The sequence below is a fragment of the Panthera pardus genome, unplaced genomic scaffold, assembly GCF_024362965.1.
Source record: "Panthera pardus isolate Hobbes unplaced genomic scaffold, ASM2436296v1 HiC_scaffold_1, whole genome shotgun sequence".
Lineage (NCBI taxonomy): Eukaryota > Metazoa > Chordata > Mammalia > Carnivora > Felidae > Panthera > Panthera pardus.
The window spans coordinates 1,991,501-2,010,628 of NW_026526654.1; the positions used below are offsets into that span (position 1 = coordinate 1,991,501).

General features: G+C 44.9%; 1 protein-coding gene across 1 annotated transcript; it reads left to right on the forward strand.

Annotated features, from left to right (window-relative positions):
• The first annotated feature begins 575 nt into the window (after window positions 1-575).
• On the forward strand, window positions 576-12,729 carry PRSS38 (serine protease 38). Its single transcript, XM_019437215.2, has 5 exons — window positions 576-806; window positions 1,249-1,411; window positions 1,969-2,240; window positions 11,800-11,942; window positions 12,374-12,729. Exons 1-5 carry the CDS (start codon window positions 647-649, stop codon window positions 12,626-12,628), a joined length of 993 nt encoding a protein of 330 aa, XP_019292760.2. The 5' UTR covers window positions 576-646; the 3' UTR covers window positions 12,629-12,729.
• The last annotated feature ends 6,399 nt before the right edge of the window (window positions 12,730-19,128 follow it).

Below are 19,128 nucleotides of genomic sequence, written 5' to 3' on the forward strand. Positions count from 1 at the left end.
GGGCCCTCTTCTCTCCCCACCCCAGAATAGGAGGCACCACTCTTTCCCATCCCAAGCCTGCAGTGACGGGATGCAGGTGGAGTCCTGTCCCTTGGGAAACATGAAGGTGGACAGACAGGCCAGAACACATGAGCCGGAATGTACAATCGGAGTGACCCCAAGAGTGGGCTGTCTGGGAGCAAGGCCACCAGAGACTGGCTCCCTGATGGGGAATGAGGAGCCTGCAGCCTGCGGGTACTCCAGGAGGAGGGAGCCTGCCCACGTGGCTGGGACACCACGTGTCTGCTCAAAACAAGTAGTCAGGGTTCCCGCCAATCAATGTTCCTGGTGTCTTGTGCCCTGCTCCATGGAGCTGCACGCCCTCATGTGTTCTGTGTTGTCACGTGCCCCCTGCCATGGCACTGTGGTGCCCTCATGTGTTCCCGGTGTTTCGTGCCCCACGCCGAGGCGCTGCGGTGCCCTCACGTGTTCTGTGCTGTCACGTGCTCTGCGCCGAGGCGCTGCGGTGCCCTCACGTGTTCTGTGCTGTCACGTGCCCTACGCCGAGGCGCTGCGGTGCCCTCACATCTTCCTGGCGTCGCATGCCCCAGCAGGGTTGCAAGTCGGTCGAGGTCCTGCCCTTGAACCCCTGGGACCCTCCCACCTCATGGCTTCCCAGCCATCTGTCCCTCATGCTGTGCTTGGAGCCTCGCTGCCTGCAGCCCCCAGCCTCATCCTGCTCCTACTCCTCCTGCCCCCCACCCGAGTTGCAGCCATAGCCCACGGACACCCCAGGATCAAGGGTGTCTCCTTGAACCGAGACGTGGGTAGGACCCTTCCCAGCCCAAGTTGAAGGGGTCCTAGGGGCGATTTCGGGGCTTCTTTTTCCGTGGGGTGGAGGCCCCCCCTCTGCCCCTCTCTGCCCCTCCCAACCCCTCCCTGCTCCTCTCCTCCTTTCACACCCTTCCCCGCACCTCCCCACCCCTCCTCAGCACCTTCCCTTACCTGCCTTCCCTTTCCTACCCTCACTCTCATCCCCTCCCTTGCCCTGGCCTCCCTTCCTTGGCCCTCCCCCCAACTTCCCCTCCCATTCCCTCTCATGCCTCATCCCTCCCTGTATTTCCCTTCCCCTGCCCTCTTCCTGACCTCCCCAAACCTTCCCTTCCCTTCTCACCCAGAGGCAGGACCTCTCTGCCACTCTGTGTTTCTCCCCAACCCAACCCACCTGCCACTGCTGATAACTTGCAGACTCTGTCCCTTTCTCCTCAGCCTGTGGCCATCGTTACATACAGGGGAAGATTGTGGGGGGCGTGGATGTCCCAGAGAGGAAGTGGCCATGGCAGGTCAGCGTGCACTATGCAGGCTTCCACGTCTGCGGAGGGTCCATCATCGATGAGTACTGGATCCTGTCAGCAGCCCACTGCTTCCAGAAGTGAGTGGGCAGCACCAGATGCCATTCCCTAGGAGGTCCAGGGCCTCTGGGGTTGACCACGTGGGCTACCTACAGCTGGGACTTCCCAGAAGTGGGGGAGAGAGTGGGGCCCAGCACACAGTTCCAGCCAGGGCAGCCTCTCCTCTCACAGGGCTTAAGGCTCCTTGGGGGCCATTGGCTCTTTGGGACAGGTGTGGAGCCTCGTCATAGGATGAGAGGTAAGAGGAAACATCACAGGAGAGGTGAGGAAAGACGTACCTTCATGGGCGACTCACTGCACACCTAAGTTCACCCTCCTGGGCTGATGGTGAGCAACATGTCATGATGAGTCCCTGAATCCTCCATGGGCCCAGCTTAGGACTTCTTTGGGGGCAGTTTTCCTAGACAACCAGGATCCCAGTGTGCTGCAGGAGTTTGCTTTTCCATATCCTGGCTGAGAGCCGGGAGACCCAGGCCACCATGCTCCAGGCCTCCCTGGGCCTGTGAACTCCTAAGAGACTTCCCTTCCCAGGTACATGGTGCACAAGCCACTGTGTCTCTGTCCTCTGTCCCCACAGAGAGAAGAACACTGAAGCATTTGATATGTACGTGGGCCTTGTGGACCTCAGGGTTGCAGACAATCACACCCAGTGGTTCGAGGTGAACAAGGTGATCATTCACCCTACGTATGAAGTGTACCACCCTATTGGAGGAGACATTGCCCTGGTGCAGCTGAAATCTCGCATTGTGTTTTCTGACTCTGTGCTCCCAGTCTGCGTCGCACCCCCAGATGTGAACCTTCAAAATGTCATTTGCTGGGCTACAGGATGGGGAGTCATCTCCCAACAAGGTAAGAGAACTAAGGGGTCAGTCTCTTAATTGGAGCTTGTGAAGGATGGCAGCTCTGTGTCACTACAGAGAAGAATGAATTCTGTCAGTTATGGGAGTGCAGGTGTCTGGAGACTGGAAATCCCACCCATCAATCACTATTTCTTTATCAGTGTGCAGTTTTGTTATCCCTGGCTGTCTTTGTTGTGTACAGAGAAGGAGTTACATCGATTCTGAGTACAGAATGTATATTTAGTATATTGAAAATACAAATACAGATTTCAAAACAGAGTTTTCCTTAAGATTCTAAATTCAACTTATAAACAATCTTTTTAAACTTATTTTAAAAATGGGGGCACCCGGGTGGCTTAGTTAAGCATCCAACTTTGGCCCAGGTCATCTCACAGTTTGTGATTTCAAGCCCCGCATCAAGCTCTCTGCTGTCAGCAGAAAGCCTGGAGCTTTCTTCAGATCCTCTGTACCTCTCTCTCTGCCCCTCCCTCACTCATACCATCTTTGTTTCAAAAATAAAAATAAACATAAAAAAATTAAAAATCTATTAGTTATTTTAGTTTTCTCCATAATGGCCTCATATTTTCTTTCTAGTTTATACCTGAGTGCTTTAGAATTTTTATGGTTACTGAATATTTTATTTTCTTTTTTTAACATTTATTTATAATTTTTGAAAGAGAGAGAGAGAGAGACAAAGCATGAGTGGGCAAGGGGTAGAGAGAGGAGGAGACACAGAATCCGAAGCAGGCTCCAGGCTCCGAGCTGTCAGCACAGACCCCAACATGGGGCTTGAACTCACAAACTGCAAGATCATGACCTGAGCCGAACTTGAACACTTAACTGACTGAGCCACCCAGGCGCCCCTGAAAACTTTTTTTTTTTTTTGTATTTGCTGATTAGTGACAGCTATTGATTTTTGCACATTGATTTTTCCAGCCACCTTATAGAACTCACTTTTAATACCTTGTCAATTTAGTATTTGGAAAAGAAACATCCTATTTTTTTTCCAAATAATGACTGTTTCATCATTTCTTTTCCCATATTTTCATCTTTTATTTTTTTATTTTTTGGTCTTATTGCAATGATGCTAGGTCTCCTCTTATTTTCTATTTTAATGAAAATCCTTCTAATAACTTGCTATAAATTTGTGGTCTGGTCTGGAGACTTTAGATTAATCTTATACCAGTTTAAGAAAGATTAATGTCTGCTTTACTTAATTAAAAAAATTTACTGAATTTAGGCTGCTAGAAATTCAAATTAGAAAGTTATAACTTTATCACGTTCAATGTAATTTCCATGGTAACAAAGAAAATATCTGTAGAATATACACAAAAGGAAATGAAGAGGGAATTTAAACGTTTCACTACAGAAAAAAAGTGTTTAAGCACAAAAGAAGACTGTAATTCAAGAAATGATGGACAAAAAGATACAGGGCATAGAGAAAACAAATAGAACCATGACAGAAGTCTTTCCTTATCAGTAATTACTTTAAATGTAAATAGATTAAATTCTCCAATCAAAAGACAGAGATTAGAAGAATGGATAAAAATACATGATCCAATTCTGTGCTGTTTGTGAAACTCACCTGAGATCCAAGGGCACAAACAAGTTGAAAATGAAAGGACAGAAAAAGATATTCATGCAAGCAGTGACCAAAAGAGAGCAGGGTGGCTATACTATTACCAAATTAAATAGACTCTTAAAAAAAAGTTACAAGAGACAAAGAAGGACATTATAGATGAATAAAAGGTTTACACATCAGGAAGATATAAAAATTATAACCATTACACACCTAAAGACAAACCATCAAAATATATGAAGCAAAAACTGACAGAACTGAAAGGAGCACTAGACAGCTCTACCATAATAGTTGGAGATTTCAATATGCCTCTCTCAACAATGGACTGAACAACTAGACAGAAGATAAGGAAGGAAAGAGAGGACTCGAACATCACAGTGAACCAACTAGATGTAGCAGACACACATAGACACCCACCCCGCAGCAGCCACACACAAGTACACTTGTGAAATTTTTCAGGATAGACCATACATTAGGCCACAAACAAAGTCCCAGTATATCTTAAAGGTAAATATCTTACAAAATATCTTCTCTGACCCAGACAGGGTGAAGTAGAAATCAGTAATATAAAGAAAATGGAAAAATTCACAAAACCATGAAAAGTAAACAACACATTCTTAAATAACAAATGGATCAAAGAAAAAAATCACAAGGAAAATTACAAAATACTTAGAGACAAATAAGAAAAGAACTAAAATGCAACATACCAAAACGTATGGGGTGCAGCAAAAACAGTACTATGGGGAAAAATTGTAGCTATGCCATTTATTCTTTTATAAAAGAAGTACTTAACATTTATAAAGAAGAAAGACCTCCGATAAATAACTTCACTTTACAACTTAAGAAACAAAAGAAGAACAAACTAAACCAAAGCTAGCAGAAAGCAAACAATAACTAGAAAGCAGAGAAAATTAAATGGAGATGAGAAAAAAAATAGTCAATAAGACCAATGTTAGTTATATGAAAAGACCAACAAAATGAACAAACCTTTAGCTAGCCTGACTACAAAAATGAAACTGAGAACACCACTACTGACATCACATAAATAAAAGGATTTTAAGAGAATACTAGACATAACTCCACGCCAACAAGTCTGATAACATACATGAAAGGGAAAAATTCCTAGAAATGCCCAAATTACCAAAACTGACTCCAGAGAAACTTAAAACTCCAAGTGAGTTGTAACAAGTAAGCAAGTTGGTATTCACAAACCTCTCAACAATAAAAGTCTAGGACGAGGTGGCCTCCCTGATGAACACTACCAAAGATTTAAAGAAAAGTTAACGGCAATTCTTCTCAAATGATATTTGAAAAACATAGGAGAGAAGAGAACACTCACCTCATTCTATGGAGCCAACATTACACTGATCCCAAAGCAAGACACAAAAGTATGAGACACTATTCTTCGTGAATGTAGATGTAAAAATCCTCAACAAGACACTAACAAACTTAATTCAACAGCACATTAAATCCCAAATACAAAATCTAACAGCACACCTAAAGGAAATAGAAGCAGAACGGCAAAGACACCCCACACTCAGCAGAAGAAGAGAAATAATAAAGATCAGAGCAGAAATAAACAATACAGAATGTGAAAACACAGTAGAGCAGATCAATGAAACCAAGAGTTGTTTTTTTTAAAACATAAACAAAATTGATAAACCTCTAGTCAGGCTTCTCAAAAAGAAAAGGGAGATGACCCAAATAGATAAAATCACGAATGAAAATAGCATTATTACAACCAATCCCTCAGAAATACAAGCAATTATCAGGGAATACTATGAAAAATTATATGCCAACCAACTGGACAACCTGGAAGAAATAGACAAATTCCTAAACGCCCACACTCTTCCAAAACTCAATCAGGAGGAAATAGAAAATTTGAACAGACCCATAACTAGTGAAGAAATTGAATCAGTTATCAAAAATCTACCAATAAATAAGAGTCCAGGACCAGATGGCTTCTGCGGGGAATTCCACCAGACATTTAAAGCAGAGATAATACCTATCCTTCTCAAGCTGTACCAAAAGATAGAAAAGAAAGGAAAACTTCCAGACTCATTCTATGAAGCCAGCATTACTTTGATTCCCAAACCAGAGATTCAGCAAAAAAAGAGAACTACAGGCCAATATCCCTGATGAATATGGATGCAAAAATTCTCAATAAGATACTAGCAAATCGAATTCAACAGCATATAAAAAGAATTATTCACCATGATCAAGTGGGATTCTTTCCTGGGCTGCAGAGCTGGTTCAACATTTGCAAATCAATCAGTGTGATACATCACATTAATAAAAGAAAAGAAAAGAAACATATGATCCTGTCAATCGATGCAGAAAAAGCAGTTGACAAAATACAGCATCCTTTCTTAATAAAAACCCTCGAGAAAGTCAGGAGAAAAGGAACATACTTAAACATCATAAAAGCCATTTATGAAAAACCTACAGCTAATATCCTCAATGGGGAAAAACTGAGAGCTTTCCCCCTGAGATCAGGAACACGACTGGGATGTCTACTCTCACTGCTGTTGTTTAACGTAGTGTTGGAAGTCCTAGCATCAGCAATCAGACAACAAAATGAAATCAAAGGCATCAAAATTGGCAAAGATGAAGTCAAGCTTTCACTTTTTGCAGATGACCTGATATTATACAGGAAAACCCAATAGACTCCACCAAAAGTCTGCTAGAACTGATACATGAATTCAGCAAAGTCGTAGAATACAAAATTAGTATACAGAAATCAGTTACATTCCTATACAATAATGAAGCAACAGAAAGAGAAATAAAGAAACTGATGCCATTCACAATCTCACCAAGAATCATAAAATACCTAGGAATAAACCTAATCAAAGATGTAAAAGATCTGTATGCTGAAAACTATAGAAAGCTTATGAAGGAAATTGAAGGAGATACAAAGAAATGGAAAAACCTTCCATGATCATGGATTGGAAGAATAAATATTGTTAAAATGTCAATACTACCAAAGCAATCTACATATTCAATGCAATCCCAATCAAAACTGCACCAGCATTCTTCTCGGAGCTATAACAGGCAATCCTAAAATTTGTATGGAACCCAAATAGCCAAAGTAATACTGAAGAAGAAGACCAAAGCAGGAGGCATCACAATCCCAGACATTAGCCTCTACTACAAAGCTGTCATCATCAAGACAGCATGATATTGGCACAAAAACAGACACATAGACCAATGGAATAGAACAGAGACCCCAGAATTGGATCCGCAAATATATGGCCAACTAATCTTTGACAAAGCAGGAAAGAGTATCCAATGGAAAAAAGACAGTGTCTTTAAGAAATGGTGCTGGGAGAACTGGACAGCAACATGCAGAAGAATGAAACTAGACCACTTTCTTACGCCATTCACAAAAATAAACTCAAAATGGATACAGGACCTGAATGTGAGACAGGAAACCATTAAAGCCCTAAAGGAGAAAGCAGGAAAAAAACCTCTCTGACCTAAGCAGCAGCAATTTCTTACTTGACACATCGCCAAAAGCAAGGGAATTAAAAGCAAAAATGAACTATTGGGACCACATCCAGATAAATAGCTTCTGCACTCCAAAGGAAACCATCAACAAAACTAAAAGGCAACCTACGGAATGGGAAAAGATTTGCAAATGACATATCAGACAAAGGGTTAGTATCCAAAATCTATAAAGAACTCACCAAACTCCACACCCGGAAAACAAATAATCCAGTGAAGAAGTGGACAGAAGACATGAATAGATACTTCTCTAAAGAAGACATCTAGATGGCCAACAGGCACAATGTCACTTCTCAACAGGGAAATACAAATCAAAACCACACTGAGATACCACTTCTCGCCAGAGTGGCTAAAATGAACAAATCAGGAGACTACAGATGCTGGAGGGGATGTGGAGAAACTGTTGCACTGTTGGTGGGAGTGCAAACTGGTGCAGCCACTCTGGAAAACAGTATGGAGGTTCCTCAAAAAATTAAAAATAGGTCTACCTTATGAACCACCAATAACACTGCTAGGAATTTACCCAAGGGATACAGGAGTGCTGATGCATAGGGGCACTTGTGCCCCAATGTTTATAGCAGCACTCTCAACAATAGCCAAATTATGGAAAGAGCCTAAATGTCCATCAACTGAAGAATGGATACAGAAGATGTGGTTTACATATACAATGGAATACTACTTGGCAATGAGAAAGAATAAAATCTGGCCTTTTGCAGCAACATGGATGGAACTGGAGGGTATTATGCTAAGTGAAATAAGTCATACAGAGAAAGACCGATACCATATGTTTTCACTCTTATGTGGCTCCTGAGAAACTTAACAGAAAACCATGGGTGAGGGGAAGGAGGAAAAAAAGTTACATATAGGGAAGGAGGCAAACCATAAGAGACTCTTAAATACTGAGAATAAACTGAGGGTTGATGGGAGGGTGGGGGAGAGGGGAAAGTGGGTGATGGGCATTGAGGAGAGCACCTGTTGGGATGAGCACTGGGTGTTTTATGGAAACCAATTTGACAATAAATTATATAATTAATACATACATACAAACATACATACATACATACCATTATGCCATCAAAATAAAAAAACAGCGCATTAAAAGGATTATACACTTTGGGGCATCTGGGTGGCTTGGTCGGTTAAGTGTCTGACTCTTGGTTTCAACTCAGGTCATGATCTCATGGTTCGTGAGCTTGTGCCTGGCATCGGGTTCTGGGCTGACAGCACGGAGGCTGCTTGGGATTTCTCTTGCCCTCTCTCTCTCCTACTTACCCACTTGAGCTCTCTCTCTCCCTCAAAAAGTAAATAAATAAACATTAAAAAAGGATTATACACTTCAACAAAGTGTTATTTGTCCCAGGAATACAAAGGAGGCTCAGCATGCAAAAATTAACCAATAGAACACACCACATTAAAGGAATGAAGGGGGAACCCATATGTTCAGCTCAAGTGATGCAGAAAAGCCTCTGACTGGATCCAATGTCCTTTCATGAAGAAAAAAGCCAGTCAAAAAGTAGGAAGAGGGGAGTACTTCCTTGGCACGACTAAGGACATTTATGAACAACCCGCAGCCAGTATCTTACCCAGCAGAGAAAGGTGGACAACTGATGCCTAAAATCATGAGCAGGATAAGAAGGCCACTCTCACCGCTGACATTTTGTATTGTACCAGAAGCTTCAGACAGTTAAGTTAGGCAAGAAAAAGAAAGAAAAGTCACCCAAATTCCAAGTAATCCTAAAAACCAACACATAAAACCAACCACTACAAACAAGAAACAATTTCAGCAAAGTTGCAGGATAAAGATCAACACACGCAAAAGTTAACTGAGTTTCTATATGCCTTCATTGAACAATCACAAAATGACATTAAGAAAATAATACTACATCATCTGAAAGAAAAGCTACCTTTAGTAAATTCATCCAAGGAGGTGAAGACCTGTAAACCAAGTGCTACAAAACATTGCCAGGGGGATTTTGAAAGACCTAAATAAATGGAAAGGCAGTTTGTGTTCACGGGTTAGAAGACAAATTTGTCACAATGTCAGCACCACCCAAAGTGGCCTGCATGTCCAGTGCCTTTTCTGAAGAAATGTAAAAGTTGATTCTTAAGTTCATATGGAATTGGAAGGGTCCCTATGTAGCCAAAACACACTCTTGGAGGAGAAGATCAAAGCTGGACAGACTCACAGTTCCCACTTTCAAAATATTGTAAAGTTATAGATATCATGACAATGTGATTCTAGCACAAGGACAGATTCATAGACCACCCCCTGTGTACACGTGTGCCTTTGTACATGTGTGTTTGCATGTGTGTGTACAGGTGTGTGCATGTGCATGTATGCAAGTGGGGTGAGGGGTGCACATGCATGGGTGTGAGTTCATGTGTGAGTGTGTGCATGCGTGTATATCTGTTACATTTTTGTTGAATGCCAGAAATTGTAGAACATTTAGAACTGAAACCTGTGAACCCCAGAATAGACCCTTCTCTGCTGAGTCATTAGTGGGGTGGTGAGGGCGGGGAAGTCTGGTGAGAATTTGAGCTGGGTTGCAGGTTCTGCTGTTGCTCTGGCTGCCTTCAGTGCACCAGAGGCTCAGGTCCCTCCATGGTGGCTGCTGGATGTGGGGCCTGGGGTGTCTCTCTGTTCCTGCTCCTCCTTTTACCTCAGCACCTCTGCACACCTGTGGCACGTTGTCGCCTACCCTCTGGGGGGCAACTGGTGCTGGGGAGGAGGATCCCTGAGTTGCCCTGGTCCAGCCTTGGTCCCTGGCAGTGCTGTGGGCCCATTGGAAATGGGCCTCTGTGCACAGTTGCTGGCACACCTGGGGCAGCTGCACTCGACTCTGTGTCCTGGGACAAGAGTATCTTTTGGTCCTCCCGACCAATGGAAGGCTCATGGTCCACAGGTGAGAAAGGAAGCAAGCTGTACTCTTGCAGTCCTCCAGTGGCAGCTGGCCATCCCCTGGCCTCCTGCGTGGAGGGGCTCTCTCTCTGGACCCCTGCCCTGTCTCCTGTATTGTCCCATGGCTCTCGGTGGAGACTTAGAGGAAAGACCTACTAGTGAGTGCAAACCTCTCGTGTGGCTTCCGAGCATTCTGAGCTGGTGTGCTGGCCACACCTACACAAGCCATTGAAATTGTTGCTGACTACTTTCCATGCATATCTTCCTTCCACCTCTTCCCTTGTGCTCTGCCAGGCTCATCAGTTTGATCCTCCGTCCACCAGCTGCATGGGGCTGTGGCGGCCGTGAGAGTGTGATGGATAGCTTACACCACACGTCCTCTGTCTCCACCACTGTCTGGGTGGTCAGCAAGACTCTCCACTCTGGGATGGCTGGAACTCGGTATCTCAGGCCCCTGTGAGCTCTGGGGGCTGTGGAGTCCACCCCACCATCCTCTGCCCATCCTCCCTATGGGATTGTCTGTACCCTCCACACGCACGGCTCAGGACCCAGCAGCAGGCTGAGGGAGCCTAGACTCTGTGCCCTCTGAGCCTCCTTCTCTCTGCAACACCCTCCCTGTGGTGTCCACCTTGGGGTTCCAGCTGCCCGGGTACCTGGGGACATTCCCCACCCGAGGGGCATGGGTCCCTTGAGGTCTTGCCTCATCTGCTATGTGTTCCCTGGACAGCCACAATGTAGGAAAGCAGTTGTGTCCTGTGCAGACACATTGCTACTTGCTTATGGCAGGAGAGAAGTGCACTCCTTGTTGCCCTGCATGGTCACAGTGGAGAGGTTTACTGCCAGCGTGTTTCCCAATGCACTTTACTGGGCTGCCTCTTCCAGCACTGCAAACCCTGGTTTGTGGGTGCTCTGTTGCTCTGCGTGCCCGTTTGCACCACCTGCCTTGTCCGTGGCTCCTCTCCTGACATTGCCCTGCCTGCGCAGCCAGTGTCAACCACAAACGCTGCTGACTCCTGCTTTGGGTCACCTTCTCTAGCTCCAAAAGTGGTTCCCCAGGTGCCCCTGGAGGGTTCTCTGCCTTCCCCAAATGGGCACCCCTTTGACACCAGGGTCGCACGGGTCTGCAGCCTGTGCAAACAGCTTTTCTTCAGTCACAGCGATGCCCAGAGCCATGGGAACCTCTCACACATGGGCCAGGAGAGCACAGGTTTCTGGGACCAATGACTGTGCCCATCAAGGTAGACTGAGGCACGCAGGGGTGACACCGGCAAAACCCAGAGGTTCTTTATTTTGCACACAGTGCCCTCCACTCAGCCACCTGGGGACTGGGCTGACAGAGGCTTGTTTGGTCCCCAGCTGCAGCAGTGGGAGGGAACAGGCTAGAACGTGGCGTGGCCCTTCCCGCTGCTTTAGGAAGACTCACATGACACATATATTTCATACCCACTGAGCAAACCAGGCACCCCAGTGCAGAGAGGGAGCCATGAGGAGGGCGGGAGCAGGAGGAGCCTCAGGGTGAGCCAGCTGGGCCCCAGGACCACAGGTGCCTTGGGGACCCCTCACTGGGCCTGCACTCCTTTCTGACAGGCCACACCTCAGACAAGCTGCAGGAGGCACAGATGCCCCTGATCTCACTGCCCTTGTGCCAGCTGCTCTACGGACACCTGTCATATATTATGATGGACATGCTGTGTGCCGGGGACATCAAGAACATGAAGACTGTGTGCGAGGTGCTTCCCTCTGAGGGGCAGGGGCCAAGCCTGGGGCTCTCAGATGTTCACCTGCTTTGAGCCAGGGGGCACTTTGGGAGTGGGAGGTGGTCCCAGATGGCCTGTCCCCTGTAGGGCTCAGGAGCACATCACCATGTGGCCTTCAGCTGGGCGGGAGTCTTGGGTGGCTTATGCAACTCCAGTTAGCACTCAGCACCCTGTGGACCCCAGCACTGCCAGAACAGCCCAGGCTCCACGTCTTCCCGGGGCCTTGCCCACTATCTGTCACCCCATGGCACCATCACCCCCCCAACCCCGCTGGCAGGACAGTGCCTGGAGCACAGCCTGCCTGCAGCAGAGCTTGGCACCGGCAAAGTGAGGCTGAGTGTGTGGGATGCAGGAGGCTGCAGACCCTGAACTCCCCATTCACAGGAACCCCCTCTCTTTTCCAGGGTGACTCTGGTGGCCCACTCGTCTGTGAATTCAACCACACCTGGTTGCAGGTTGGAGTGGTGAGCTGGGGCCGTGGCTGCACATACCCTATGTATCCTGCAGTTTATGCGCGGGTCTCCTATTTCTCAAAGTGGATCCATTATCACATAGAGCACACACCCCTGCCTCTTCAGCCACTCCCCACCCTCTCCTCCATGCTATGCGCCACCCTCAGTGTCCCTGTGACCATGCTGGCTGTCCTATTAATGTTGTGAGGGCCACCGGCCAGGCCCAGATGTGGGGCCACATCTCACCACAAAAGGGCCCAGTGCTCTGGGCTGAGATGTGGTAAGATATTAAATGTTTACCAAGTGAGCATCCCGGAGGTGCTATGTCGTCTGTCCACTCAGAGCACAGGCCTCCTCACGAAGACAGAGTGTGTATATCGCCTGGCACTCAGTGGCCTTATCAGGGTGACAGGCAGCAAGGGGAGAAGCACAGGCCACCCGGCCATCAGTGTCGGGACATTGAATCCAGGTGCAGCCAAAGCCAGCAGAGTTTTAAATGCTCAGACCTGTCAGTGTCAAAGAGTTTTTAAGTACCCAAATCTCCAATATGAAAATTGAAAGATGTGAGCTGAGAGTAGGCATTCGGAAGAACTAAAAAGATGAACACAGACATCAGGGGGGCAAATGCCAAGAAAACACCAAAACTAACATTCTAAACATCTGGTTTTGGAAAAAAAAATCAAAAAGTAAGAAGTCACTAACTTCATCAAGATATAAGCTGGGGCCCCTGGGTGGCTCAGTCAGTTAAGTGCCAGACTTTGGCTCAGGTCATGATCTCGCTGGGTTTGAGCCCCACGTTGGGCTCTGCTGACAGCTCAGAGCCTGGAGCCTGCTTCAGATTCTGTGTCTCCCTTGCTCTCTGGCCCTCCCCTGCTCACACTCTGTCTCTCTCTCTCTCTCTCTCTTTCGCTCTCTCTCTCAAAAATAAATAAACATTTAAAAAAAGATATAAGCTGAGAGCAAAAAATACACAAAACAAGAAATGACAAGGGGGAAATATTAAAGAAAAAAATCTCTGAAATCATAAAAGGTATTGTATAATTCTATGTAAATAATTTTAAAATGAAACATTTCACTTTTTAGAAAGAAATTTACCAAAGGTAACCACAGTAGAGATGGAAGGTTCAAATAGGCCAAAGTCTGGAGAAGAAGTGGAGATGTTTCAGAAGGAATGTAAAAGCCCTTGGTTGAGGGTTCCTTGGGAACCTGTCAAACCTTCTGCTGAGGGCTATCCCTGTGCTGCTACGCAGCCCACATGCAGACTGGGGAGAGGCTTCCAGACTCACCCTGGTGGTGCACGTGCATGAACACACCTGACCACACGTAAGCAGGGGACTGCCACAGTCCAGCTTACAGTTCAGAAGTCCTGGTGAAGGACTAGTCGCCAGAATCCAACTTTAAGATAGCACGTTGTAATCGAGTAGGATTTACTCCAGGAATGCAAGGATCCCATAGGTGTAATTCACATATTAATTACTTCCTTAATGAGACTAATATTAATGAAGAGGCTTTTAACAAATTCAAAACCCATTTTCCAAAAAGAAAAGGAAAGAAAGTAAAGATAGCTATTGCTAGTAAGGTACACGCTGCCTTGGCCTAAAAGCCGTCCTTTCCTTGGTGGGGAAACAGTGCATTCCTGGTAAGGCTGGGTCACAGGAACATCGCTCCTGTGTCTCCTGACCCTTCACACCACTGGAACAGCAGCCGCCACAGCTGTGGAAGAGAACCATCCGGGCAAGCAGGAAAGAGACATTGAAACTATGTCAGAAAACTTAGAGCACATCCAGAGCACACAAGAGGACAATGTGCAACTCCCAGAGACGGTAAGAATACTCGGTAAAGTCACCAGACAAAACATGACAAAAGCAGAATGGGTTCCGGCCAGGAGATATAGCAGAAGGGAAGAAGACACCTGTTACAGTAGCGGCGAAAGAGAGAAGATACCTACAGCCTTAACAAGAAATGTGAACGTCCATATGAGGAAATGTTTAAAATGCTTCTGGTGGGGGTGGGGAGGGAGAAAGAACAAGGAAAAGTAGATTTGAACAAATGTTAACACAGTCTTTCTCAGGCAAAGCAACCCTAATGTGTGCATGCACGTGTGCATGAATGTGTGTGCATGTGTGTGTGCATGCAAGCATGTGTGTGTGTGTGCACATGTGTGTGTATTTCTGGAGCTAAATAGTTAATTTTGAGGTTTATATCAAAACAGAAGAAAGAACACTGAGGAATAAAGCTACATATGAAGGCCAGTGACATGGGGGGAATTACCCCAGCAGACACTGAAATGTTGCATCATTATAACAGGCCATGGATACGGGATAGTGTGTGTCTGTGCATAAGACACTCAAAACGGGGCCCAAGTACATGTGGGAAATCAGTGTATGACTAATGTGTTAATTTAAGTCGCTGGAGGTATTAAGTTTTCAAAACTGCAATTTGGCATGGCCAAATAGTTTGTCCCAGAAACAGTGTACATCCACCCAAGTACACTTTATCCCAGGAATTTAAGAATGATTGAACATAACCACATTCATCCCATGTAGCATGCGAGAACTATTCACTGAGTGCTGCAGTGTGCCGAGTGCTGTCAGGCCCCACAGTGACAAGAGGAACCTGAGTGGTTCATCCGCTGTCATTGGCCCTGTATTCTGGCAAGAAGCTGAGAGAGCTGCAGTCTGGGCCAGAGCATCTTTGTGGCCTTTAGCGCCTGCATCACTTGAATGTTTTATCTGTCCTCTGTCACCCTCCTTTGCCATCCAGGGCCCCTGGAGACCCAGCTAAAGAGACCTTTTTACATGGAGTAGGCTCCCTGCTAAGAGGTGAGTAATCACTAGCCATCTGGGCAACTTGCTTGGAGGCACCAGCCAGAAGCAGGTCTACAAGCGAGGGTTTAGGTCAGGATGTGTGCTCTGTGCTGCCAGGAATACACCTGCTAATGCAGTGTGTGCACAGAGAGAGCACCACACATAACCTGTCCCCATTTGGATGGAATCGCTGGAAGCACTGCTGAATGCTGTACCAATTGAGCAGAAGACTGCAAGTCCCAACAGAATGCCAGCCGGCCTTTGGCCCTTAGCCACTCTCTGCACAGGCCTTGGCGAGGCCACTGCAGGAGTGAGTGTGCCAGGGACACAGCGCCCACACCTCACTGAGTGAGCCCCAGAGCATCACTCATGAGAATCAGGCAGCAACTTAAATGCCTTGGTTTCAGGGTAATCTGTGCACTTTCCCGGTATTCTCAATCAGACTAAAATTCCAATAATGACAGGCAGGGAGTAACCTAGTCAAAACAGCAACGAGGACAAAAAAAAAAAAAAAAAAGAGAGAGAGCCAAAAATGAAAACTGGAAAAAATGCAAAAAGACTTGAAAGAGACAAAACCTCTCAAGACATCACCATGGAAACTAGAATCTCTGATGTTGAAATCACGAGGAAAATAGGATAACCAGTAGAGAGAGTGTGGAAGGGACAACAGAAGAGCCGAGTGGCTGGCGAGACACTCCAGCCGGGGGTGGAAGAGAAAAGGTGGGGGTGACCATGGGGCTAGCAGGCCCACAGGGTGACCCTAGCAGGGCCCCGTACAGGGAAGGCACTTGTGATCCAGGTGGCATTCCGGTCACATCCGCAGGGAATCTACAGAGAACATACATTGAGAAGCTTCTCCAACCAATGTTTAAAAGAATTTTGGGAAGGAAAAAAAAAAGAGAGGGAGAGAGCCAAACCATAAGAGACTCTTAAAAACTGAGAATAAACTGAGGGTTGATGGGGGGTGGAAGGGAGGGGAGGGTGGGTGATGGGTATTGAGAAGGGCACCTGTTGGGATGAGCACTGGGTATTGTATGGAAACCAATTTGACCATAAATTTCACGTTAAAAAAAAAGAATTCTGGAGCCAAACTTTTATGGTGTCTTGGTTATGTTCTCCAAAACTAATGTTTTCACTTACTGTTTTGTCTTTAAACTGTTTTTTTTTAATTGTGGTAAATACACATTACATAACATTTACCATTTTTGCCATTTTTTAAATTTAATTTTTTTTTAATTTTTAAAAATGTTTTTATTTATTTTTGAGTCAGAGAGAGACAGAGCATGAGAAGGGGAGGGGCAGAGAGAAAGGGAGACACAGAATCGGAAGCAGGCTCCAGGCTCTGAGCTGTCAGCACAGAGCCTGATGTGGGGCTCAAACTCACAGACTATGAGATCATGACCTGAGCTGAAGTCAGACGCCCAACCGACTGAGCCACCCAGGTGCCCCTACCATTTTAGCCATTTTTAAGCATACAGTGACTTTAGTGGCATTAAGTGAATTTACATTGTTGGACATCCATCACCACTATACATGTCCAGGATGTTTCCTTCTTCCATTAAGCAATAACTCCTATACAGTGTGCCACCCCCAGCCCCTGACAACTACCATCCCAAGTCCTGTCACCATGAACTATCCTATTCTACTCTCCCCATGTAAGTCCGACGACACACTGTCTTTTTGCATCAGGCTTATGTCACTCAGCATATTTCCAGGGTTCATCTATGTAATGTGTACCAGAACTTAATTCCTTTTCCAGAGCAAATAATATTCCAGTATATGTATATGCTACATTTCCTGTATCCATTCATCTGCAGGTGGACGTTTGGTTTGCTTCCACGTCTTGTCTACTGAGGAAAATACCACTGTGCACATTTGTATACAAATATTTGTTTGAGTCCTGCTTTCAGTTCTTTTGTATATATGCCCACAAGTACAATTATTGGGTCATATGGTAATTCTATATTTAGTTTTGGGACGAACTACCCAAACTATTTTCCCTGGGCAGCTGGACCATTTCACATCCTCAACAACAGTGCATGAGGGGTCCAATTTCTCCACATCCTTGCCAGCACCTGTACTTTTCCGATTTTATTTTATTTTATTTTATTTTATTTTATTTTATTTTATTGAGAGAGAGAGCATGAGTCAGGGACCAGGTGGAAAGAGAGGGAGAATCCCAAGCAGTCTCCACATTCAGTGTGGAGCTTGAAGCAGGGCTCAATCCCATGACTGTGGGATCATGACCTGAGCCAAAATCGAGAGTGGGACATCAACCAACTGAGCCACCCGGGCACCCCCTGATTATTTTATAATAGCCACTGTAAAGTGTGTAGAGTGGTATCTCGTGTTTTGCATTTCTGATGATGAGTGATGTTGACATATTTTTGTGTGTTTATGGCCATTTCTTTGGAAAAATATCTGTTCAAACCCATTGCCCATTTTTGATTTGGCCATTTGGTTTTTGGTGTAGAGTTGTAGGAGCTCATTATACCTTCTGGATATTAATCCATTATAAGACATGTAATTTTCAAATATTTTCTCCCATTCTGTAGACTGTCCTTTTAATTTTTCTTTTTCTGGTGGAGAAACAAACTCACACACAACATAAAACTTAACATTTTAACCATTTTTAGTGTATATTTCAGTGGCATTAAGTACATTCACACTGTTGTGCAGCCATCCCCACCATCCATCTCCAGAACTATTTTCATCTTGCAAAACTGAAACTCTGCCAATTAAACAATAACTCCCCATTGCCTCTTCCCCATCTAGAAATGCGCATTCTACTGTTCCACTTCTATGAGTGTGACTGTTCTAGGCTCATTTAAGTGGAATCCTACAGTCTTTGTCCTTTTGTGGCCAGCTTCTTTTCACAGTGTTCTCAAGGTTCATCCATGTTGTAGCATATGTCAAAATTTCCTTACTTTTTTGGGTGGAATAATATTCCATTGAATGTATTTACCACATCTGCCCATTCATCCATCCACCGATGGACATTCGTGTTGCTTCCACCTCTTGGATATTGTGAATATTGCTGCTATGAACATGCATGTGCCAATATCTCTTCAAGACTCTGCTTTCAATTTTGGGGGGTATATATGCTGAAGTGGAATTTCTGGGTCATAGGGTAGTTTTACAAATTTTGGGGGAACTTCCATACTGTTTTCCACCATAGCCGCACCATTTTACATTCATACCAACAGTGCATGAGGGTTCCAATTTGTCCACATCCTTATCAACATTGTTGTTTTCTATTTTTTTGATAGTAGTCATTCTAATGGATGTGTGGTAACACTTCATTATTTTTAATTTGCATTCCTCTAATGACTAATTATGTTGAGCATTTTTTCATGTGCTTGTTGGCCATTTGTATATCATCTTTGGAGAAATGTCTATTCAAGTCTTTAGCTGATATTTAAAATAAGGTTATTTGTGTCTTTGATGTTGAATTATAGGAATTCTTTATATTTTTTAGATATTAATTTCTTACCAGATATATAATTTGCCAATATTTTTCCCATTCTATAGGTTTCCAACTATGTTGGTTATGTCCTTTGATGCACAGTTTTTAAGTTTCATGTAGTTCCTTCTTGTCTGTTTTTGCTTTTGTTTCATGTGCTTTTGGTGTCATATCCAAGAAAGCATTACCAAAACCAATATCATGGAAGCTTTTCTCCATATGAATTTTGGGATGAATTTTTAATTTCTGCAACCAATACCATTGGAATTTTGATAGGGATGGTGTTGAGTCCGTAGATTGCTTTGGGTCATATTTACAACTTAACCACATTATGCACCCAGTGCATGATCATGGGATGCCTTTCCATTTATTGGTACTTCTTTAATTTCTTCCAGCAGTGTTGTGTGCTTTTCAGTGTACAAGTTTTCCACCTCTAG

Coding starts and splice junctions, on each gene's coding strand:
- PRSS38 (XM_019437215.2), top strand. CDS start 647: ATGGCTTCCCAGCCATCTGTCCCTCATGCTGTGCTTGGAGCCTCGCTG. Junction 807..1,248: donor CTCCTTGAACCGAGACGTGG/GTAGGACCCTTC, acceptor CTTTCTCCTCAG/CCTGTGGCCATCGTTACATA. Junction 11,943..12,373: donor ACATGAAGACTGTGTGCGAG/GTGCTTCCCTCT, acceptor TCTCTTTTCCAG/GGTGACTCTGGTGGCCCACT.